At 42.3% G+C, this 8,890-nt stretch overlaps 1 protein-coding gene across 1 annotated transcript in view; it reads right to left on the bottom strand.

Moving 5' to 3' along the window:
• RGMB (repulsive guidance molecule BMP co-receptor b) overlaps positions 1-8,890 on the bottom strand; it is a 29,457-nt gene that overhangs the window by 8,566 nt on the left and 12,001 nt on the right. The window contains exons 2-3 of the mRNA XM_085299763.1: positions 8,282-8,358; positions 6,156-6,752 (exon numbers count right to left, since the gene is read on the bottom strand). Of these exons, the coding sequence (XP_085155889.1) occupies positions 6,156-6,752; positions 8,282-8,358 (674 nt within the window). The remainder of the gene's footprint in view (positions 1-6,155; positions 6,753-8,281; positions 8,359-8,890) is intronic.

The following is an 8,890-nucleotide window of genomic DNA, read 5'->3' as shown; positions in this document are numbered from 1 at the left end:
AAAAAAAAAGAGAGAGAGTTCAGCATGAGAAGACTTCCAAAAAGAAACCCAACATCACTCAGGAGAAGGATTTCTCAGATGTGATTGAACAAAAAGGTCACTGTTTATAAATAACTCTATAAACATCTAGCATTTGCTATTGATTAGTTTCAARACTACCCAGAACTTGATCATAGTTAAATGTCCTTTAATCAATGAGAAGAGTAGCTAAAATATTCCATCTTTTATTTTCCTGATTCAAGGAGAAGGGCTCTTCCCTCCTGCCGTGAGTTTGTAAAGCATATATAGTAACAAGCAAATACAGCCTGTTTAAGTGCACAGCATTAACATTTACCTCGTATCTCCATGTCCAAGAAAAACCTGCCATCTCTATCCACCACTTTATTTGCCTTCCTTCTGCCTCTAAGAAACCCCAGAGCTATGAAGACAGATACTGCTGAGATATATGTGTGCATGATCTCTCCTCCTCTCCTGCTCCCTGAACAAAGGGGTTCAAGACATCAAACTCCAGCAACAGCTCTCCAGCAGYCCCAGAAACAGAGAAAGAAAAACAGTTCAATACCTGACAAASTGCTATAGTTTGTCCTAGAAAACAACCTCTGGCAAGGCCACGCTGTCCTGAACACCAGGAAACAGGATTGTTTATCTTTATATTGATGAAGTTGGCAAATCACCAAAGTCAGTAAATTGCCTGTGCCCAGGAAAACTGTGGTATTTTTGCCGYGTGTCCTGCTGTTCTTATGAGTCCGACCAAACCAATGCAGCACACTGGTGTGACCAAGGACGGCTCTGCACATACTAAACTTGCCTATAACAGAATTAAACAMGCTTTCTTTATGGAGGAGGAGATCACTGTGAAAGTGTTAAAAGCAAAAAACACATAGTGGAGGCCAAAGACCTGAGAGGTCACATCTGGGAGAAATGCAGACCTTAATTTTAGGTAACTCTGAGTTCCAAGAACAAACACAAAAACCAAAAGAGAACTTATCTGCATTTTCTGCCCAATACACAGAAACCCCACTAGTAGAGAAAACAGAGCTTCTGGTAGACAGTTTCTTCTGCTTCAGCCTCTGCCCAAGAAGCTGGCCTCAAGACTACATTACCTCCTATCTTCCAACCAGAGCTTCTCCAGAGCTTCTGYATCACCTGGTTTCACTCCTAATAGAAAGCCTACTTGTTTTCAGCATGCTATGAACTAGCCATCAGTTGGCCATGACCAAAAGACAATTAAGAGCTTTCAATTAAGTTTTAGGTACCAGTTGGTCCCTGACCACTCTAGGTTCTTTAAAAAGCATATTATTTCTCCCACCCTCATCTTTTCAAGATGACAAATGATGAGGGGAAAAAAACCYCAAACATATAATAGATAAAATACATCAACAGAGGTAGATTTTAAAGTTGAAATATACTGAAGAGATCCTAAGACAAAACCTTTCATGTTTAACCATGAGAAGAGTTTTGAGTCTCCTCTAACACAGAGTCACTAATGCTGCTCACAAGGGAGATTCAGCAACCAGCTGTTTGCAGAGTCACCCACAGGTCATCTTGTTTAGGCTCAGCTGGGTAGCTTTTGATAGCCTGTCTTGAAGGMACCAGAAAGCCTGAGCCTTTTAGAAACATCCCAAATCCACAGAAAGTGCTCTGGCACCTATGTTCTCACACTGTTCACAGCTATCTGCTGAACCAGTTTGTGCCCAGCTGTATGCCCAAACACAGCACTACCTTACAAAGGCTGAAGGACCCCAGGTCCTTCATTCTCTCCTTCTGCTTGCAATCTTCCTTGTTCTTCAGTAAGAAAAATAAAACATTGCTTTGTAAGTTAATGAGATGTGTTATCCACTCCACCTCATGAACAATGCAGCTTTTGACTGAAGTCCTTCAGCAAAAAGGTAGTATGCCCCTCCTCTGAGAAATAAGTTAAAGATCATCTTTATCTCGGGCAGGAAGCCTCTAAGGATGAGAAAATTAATCACACGTGGTCAGTGATCTGCTGCTCCCACTCAGAAGCACAACTGAACTGGAAGACAACTGTTTTAATATTAATTATTTAAAGGAGAATAAGTACAGGGTGTTCAGTCCAATGATTTCCTCTTGCAAAAATAGAAACCAGACTGCAAGAGAGATACCTAAGTGTTTTGACTCTGGGAAAAAGAACACTTACCCAATGTTTCATTACACTGCTAATGCAGTCTATTCCCAGATTCAAAGCTTTATGCCCAGTAAACCTGCTACACTAAAAGCTCAGGATTTTCCACTGCCTGTTTGTTTTKCCCTCCGCCCTCCCTACATCTATTCTCCTTGTCTCACCCTCAAGCTATCCGCTACAAAACATCTGGAAAGGAAAAGCTCCTTGTCCACTTCCGATCACTGCAAACAAGAAGGCCAAATCTCCATAGGGAAGTGCAGGCACCTCTGTCTCACTTGCTACTCACAGCTAACTCTGCTAGAGATATCCAGAACATCTGTCACACTGGTCAAAGACAACAAAGATTTTGTTCCCCTCCAAATAAAAACCCATGATAAGATTTTTTTTTCTGTTTTATTTAAGGCATTACATGATATCCTTCCTAGCTACTCACACCACAGCCCACTGAAATAGCTATTTATCCTCAGGAGCTCCCCAAAAGATTGGGAAACTCTACTTCCATAGTTGCAGAAATCAGATTAAAAAAAAAAAAAAGTCAGTGACCTGCACAAAGCTTATACTGAAAATCTGTTTCCCAGCTACTTGGTGATCCTTCATTCTCCATCTGAAAGGCCCTGGGATCCTATGCTAAGGGGCATAAACAGATCAAACAAGCTCAGAAGAAAGTGGAGTTGCAAGTTTCAACTAGACCACAGAATATACAATAGCTTTGTTCACTCTGCAGAAACAGATGTCCTTACTATCGGCATCACAAATATGCAAAACACCTATAAACAAATTGCCAAGAGCATTTTGTGAATGAATACACATCTCCCACAGGAGGACATACCTTTCCAATTAAGGAATTAAAGGAAGAGTTTTCCTGCTTTCTGTTCTTTCCTGCCAGACGCGTAATGAAGGCAGAAAAATACATCTTTATTCTTCATATTCTTGTTTAAAAACCTCCTCCTGGCATTCTCTTGTTCTTTACAAACTTGCTGGATAGCCCTCAGACTGCTGGGATTATTCAAGTCACATGGGTTTTGGAGTGAGAAAACAATTCTATTTTACACAGAACGCTCCCTTCATTGCTGATTCCCTTAAAAGCCACTCTGAACACMATAAGGTATGATAAATTTGAAGCTAATAACCACCTACAAGGCTAAGTGATGATACGCCCCTTGAAACAGCTATTTCAGAAGTCAGAAGAAGTTGGATCACTGCATGTGGGATATAGATTCAATATTCTGTTCCTACAACTCCTTAAATCACTTCCCCTAAAAAAAAAATGGCATTCAAAATAAATGAAAGCTTCCACAATTTTGGTCATTGCTTTTATTAGGTCCACTTTAGAGAGGACTAAGCAGGATAGTTAGCAATCTGATACTGCTTTGGCTTCTCCACAACTCACATTCAACATAAACCTTTGTTATTATTTCCTGTTAAAATTAAACATCTATCTCAAACATTTGCAATAAAAAAAAAGCAAGACTGATGATGCATAAGGTTCTGAAAAGTTTTCTTACTGAGAAAGTAAATAGCTTACTTGCAGGCTCTAAGTTAGGAAAAATACTGCCTAGATAAAGAAAACCACTGAACCACCAAAATTCATGGAATCACAGAATGATAGAATCAGTAACTATTTTTTGTTGTCTCTTTAAGCTGTATCTTAAGCTACCCTATGCCCAAAATAATATAAGCAAATCCAGCAGCACATCACAACCAAGATGAAACACTCATTTGGAAAAAAAAAAAAAAAAAAATACATGAATCAATCCAGCAGTAGCAGTGTAGTTTAATAGGCTTTTTCCGTATCTTTTATAGCAGCCTGCTCCATAAAGAAATCAAAAGGATGCATTAGAGATATTAAAACTTATCTTGAAAAGTTACTTATGCATGCAAAACACAACCTTCATTTTCCCACAAAAAGGTGTACAACAAAAGTTTGATTACCTGCCAAGAAAGAAAACAAGCACTATACGCATTTAACAGATACTGGTGCTAGAGATTTCTAGTATCTTAAAGCTTGTGTGTTATTTCATTTAATTGCTTTTGCACCCTTAACTATACTTGTGCAACTGCAGGGACGTAAAATCCAATACCAGCATTGCAAAAGTGAAAAATGTATTGCTGCTTTTTCCAGAATGCCAATCAAGAGAAGAGAGWAAACAAACAAAAAACCCTCAGATGCACTGGGATTAGAAACAGAGTTAGAAATAAAGGCAAAGGGTACTCCCTTAAAAACAAATTTTTTCCCTCCACTACGCACAGACATTTACCTCCTCAAATCCTCTTGGTTATCTGTTTGAAAATACCTGCTCCTGCATAACATGCAACTGTAGTCAATCATTTTTAGAATATGGCCAGTTAAAAGATAAGCACCTACTTACTACTACCATCACACCCTTGCCACCCATGCAATTTGTGCACAAGATGACTCTCCACACTTTTTTCTCCAGTACCACCAGAAACAAGGAAACAAGACTACTCTGTAAGACTTCAGCAAAACCGAGGATAACAACTTTTTGAGATTATGCAACGTAACTTTCTCTTGTATTCCTTATTTTAGAGCCTTGAGAGAAAAAAAAAAAAAAAAAAGAAAAGTCACTGGAACAGATTTCTCAAGAGACTCAAATCTCTTTTGCAAAGCTTATTTAGGATAGCCTCATTCCCTCATTTCATACTCCCTCCAAGCTCATTTGGGCACTGTGTTTGGCACAAGCACAAGTAACACAAGGAGATTTTGGTTTTCACTGATATATCAACCCAACATTTGGCCTCCTGTAAATCGAAAAATCTTGATTTATTACCCAAGCAAAAAGTGTTCTCTCACGCATACAAGCATCAACCTTAGACAACATCTCAGTATTCAGCAAGAATACACATAACAAATAGCAAGGCTGATTCTCATTACTAGTACATGCAGTAGCACAGTTATCTCCATGGCAGATGTGTAGGCTCAAGCCTGTTTTCATGTATAGCAAGAGAGAAGTTTCCAGTGCTGATGGTCTGGGGACACTGCAGCACACCCYAACACAGGTTGATCCTACAACAGTTATGTACACTGCTATAACTAGCCACTTCATGTAAAAAAACATGGAAGAGGGACAGCAACAGATTCACACCTATGTTCGAGTTACTTCATTTTATGATAAAAAGGTGCGTGAAAACGTTAGAAGTATTTTTCTCCCCTGGCTTCTGGTGTAAACATAAGGGCATTTCAGCCAGGCCCAGCCCTACCTCCTCATTTTCTTCCTATGAGGAGGCCTGCTATCTGCCTTTGGCATAAAGAGCTAAGTACTTTTCTTAAAGAAAGGGCATATGCTATTAATACTAGAGCACGTATTTCTTCTGTAGCCACTTGAAGTGGTTGGGAATAGAGCAATCTCAAGTCTTGCCTGTYTGTAGAGGGACATATACTGTCAGCAGGATCTTCAGGCTGCTTCCRTCGTAGAGCCAGGGCACTATGACCCTCCAACAGCCATGTAGCATCACTGTCTTCCTCCTCCTCTCTTTTTGGGGGGCTATCTCCTCTCATTTATTTGCAATTCTCCTTTTTGTCTCTGTGCTGTGCCTCAATGCCTAGCTAATCTGTCGGGCCACTCTGTCCATGTTTTYTTGCTTTCAACTGTTATGGCTGTACAATTTAGAGAATTAATGGAAAGCAAGGATCCTCTCTTTCCTTGTTCCTACCCTGGGATTTCCGCTTAGTGCRGGGGCAGTCAGAGATGCTGCAAGCTGATGCTTGCTTTAAGGCATCAGTTTAGTTCCCTTAAGTGTTTTGTAGCAATATTTCAGGATGGGTTAGGGACAGAAGGAAGAGCTGTTTTGAYGGGTTTTGTTTCTAAGGAAATCAGCAAAGAAGCAATTTCACAAAACAGAAGCCCAGCAATTTTACTTTCTCAAACTACTGCCTAAAACATTCTCAACCAATTGCACCCCTTAACTCRTAAGGGTTAAGTGGCTTACTCTACTGTCTTGGCCTTCCACTTCTGTACACACACACACAGTGTTTAAGAGCAATCCATACCTTATTTGTAGCAGTAGCACTGGATCCTGGGACCACAGGCACATTTGTCACTTGCACTGATAAGTAGTTATTGTCTATGAGAGGCCAGGCCCCTTCCACTTTGCATGTCTGGAAGTGATCCTTAAAAGTTCTCAGATGAGGATCACCAAACAAGCCACAAAATAGGTAAGTAGGAGGAGAAGTCTGCTCTCCTCCSTGGTGGTCTCTGGTTCCTGCATGCCCACTGTAGTGGCAGGGATCGTGGGTCACCTCGGGGTTGGTGGAGGATGTGGGTCCATCCTTGGAGCAGTTTCTCTGGCTCATGAGGTCGCTGATCCCAAGCACCGCAGAATGGTAGACGAGGTTTCCCCGGCATACTTTGGAGTTGCGGTAGGTGCAGGCAGAGTACGCCCGCAGGGCCTTGCAGAACTCCAAATCAAAGCCATCGAGAGCAGGGTTTAGATGTGAAGTTAAGGACACAAAGTCTGTGGTGCACTTCTGGATTCGACAATGTGTTTGCAGCTGGCAGTCACCTACGTACAAAACAGAAGACAGAAAGAAATCAAGCAAACCTCTTGGACTGCAATCCAAATATCCCCCCCCCCTTGCCCACAAGTGCTACAAGAAACAACTTAAGGACAACTTAGAGGGCTTACCTGTTGGGGAAACGCTCTATAGTGGAGAAAATGGGGCTGAGAGAGTGGCATTTGGCAGGGGAAGGTGGAAGATAGCAATACAGACTGTCTCTCTAAAAGGTTGAGATGACCCAAGCATGACTTAACTTCCATCTAGACAATAGCAAGTAATGGATTAAGAGCATTAACTCCTGCCAAGTATGAGCCCAGTATTTCTCTTCCAGATGATATCAAGATGATGATGCAATTCTACGCTGAAGTTAATCACTTAGGAAGCAAGTCTCTATTTAGTCTTTCAGGGCTTTAYATGACAAGTTACTGAACTTTTAAACAGAATCCTGTTCCTAAAAAGGATGTGAAAAAGAAGGCAAGTGATACAGGTTTAGACAGAAAGAAACAGAATGTAGTAAGGATCAAAGCTCTTCTTCAAGAAAGCAGGAAAAAAAGGGAGGGGGGAGAGGGAAGCAGGCCATAAACCCAGTTGCTTTGCTTCCACGGCACTGCTATAGGTTAAGCTTCACTGCTTGCTTTCTGTGATTACAAAGCAAGAAAACCCACAGCTGCTTGAAGCTCAGGTTGCCAGCTAGGGAATCCGAACACTGCAATAGCACCTCTTATAGCCTACAGAAAATAACGAGACAAGGGGTGAAAAGCACCTCTCGCAACTCAAACCTGAAGTACTCATGAGACTCAACTAACAGGTACACAGTTCAGTTTACACGAACAAGCCAGTTGCACCTTATCTGGTCACCTGATTTCYGCAAAGAAAACCTAACTACCACCCCAGGAAGGAAACTGGCATTTTTAYAGCCCTTCCTTTCACAGCCTTCACTGTCACGACCTGAAATCCTTCCAGCTTCTTGCAGCAGCTCACGCCAGGCTCCTAAGGGCAGCTTTTACACAGAGCAACTCACCRGGGCAGAAAGAAAACAAACAGGGCTGCACACTGCACTAACGGAAATGCAGATGCACATACTGCACAGGGGTTAAAATGAGGAGGACATCAGTCAAACGATAAATCAGGTTTCCTCCCAGCCAAAGACGGCCATTACAGCACAAGGAACTGCACAGACTGCGTGCAAGACTTCATGCAATACTTGTCCAGCACCAAGAACTATGCACTGAAGACATGCTCTGCTTATTTGTTACTTTTATGACCTGTAAAATTCAGCTGTGCATGCATTCATTTATGATTTCAAATGGTCATAAAATAAAGACGAACAAAAAAGAATATTTAGGAAAGTGTGAACAGAGAGAAAAGGAAAACACAATGCATTTTACAGATATTCTGTTCTCTCCCTCTACACCGTCTCTCACTTCTTTCCTGTCCTCAAAGCAAAACAGYGTTGGCCTCAGTTTGGTCTTCACAGCCTAATTCCAACATTCCTAAACTTCAGAGATGCAGGGAGGGAAAAGGGCCTGAATAGTAATGCAGAACTTTTAATTTTTCAATGTAGCTGTTTTCTGCAATTCACCTAGTGATGAGACGATATTAGCAATTTCTTTGCTTACCCCCAGCTGAGCTGCCCGTATACCAACTCGCATGACAGACCCAGAATATCCAATACACAAATTTATAGTGGCATCTCCTGTCAAAAATCCCAACACAACACAGGGCAGAAGGGAAAAARCCTCTAATCCACGGCCAAGCGCGACCATGAAGCATCTCACTGAGCAGTAAGTTTCTCACTTGATCTTTGCACAAGTGTTACGCAGCTTTGCAAAAGGAAAAAGAAAAAAGGGAAAAAGGGGGAGGGGGGGGAAGAGGCATGAAAASCTGCGTTTACACGATCACAAACCAAAGAGTACAGCAAGCAAACTGAGACAGGCCAAGTCGGTTCAGGGTCTGACTTTCAGAGCAGCAAAAACTTTCACTACGCTTTAGGGTATGACTCGCAATAACGTTTTAATCGCAGGAAAATTAGGCTAGGTGGGCAAGGCGAGCTACCAAACAGCGCGACAAACCCGCCGCTCCGCCTCCCYCGCAGCTTCGGCGACACCTCTTCCCCCGCTCGCAGCGGGCCTGGCGCGGAGGCACCGCGCCGCGCGCAGACGCCCCAGCCCGCGGCCACCCGCGGCAGGCGCCACTTCCCGCCGCGCCGCGCGTACCTGCGCGCAGCA

This window comes from Rhea americana, unplaced genomic scaffold, assembly GCF_003343005.1.
Source record: "Rhea americana isolate MKP2758 unplaced genomic scaffold, rheAme1 scaffold_153, whole genome shotgun sequence".
NCBI lineage: Eukaryota > Metazoa > Chordata > Aves > Rheiformes > Rheidae > Rhea > Rhea americana.
The sequence above is the reverse complement of the archived record's forward strand: the minus strand, read 5'-3'. Positions and strand labels throughout refer to the sequence as shown.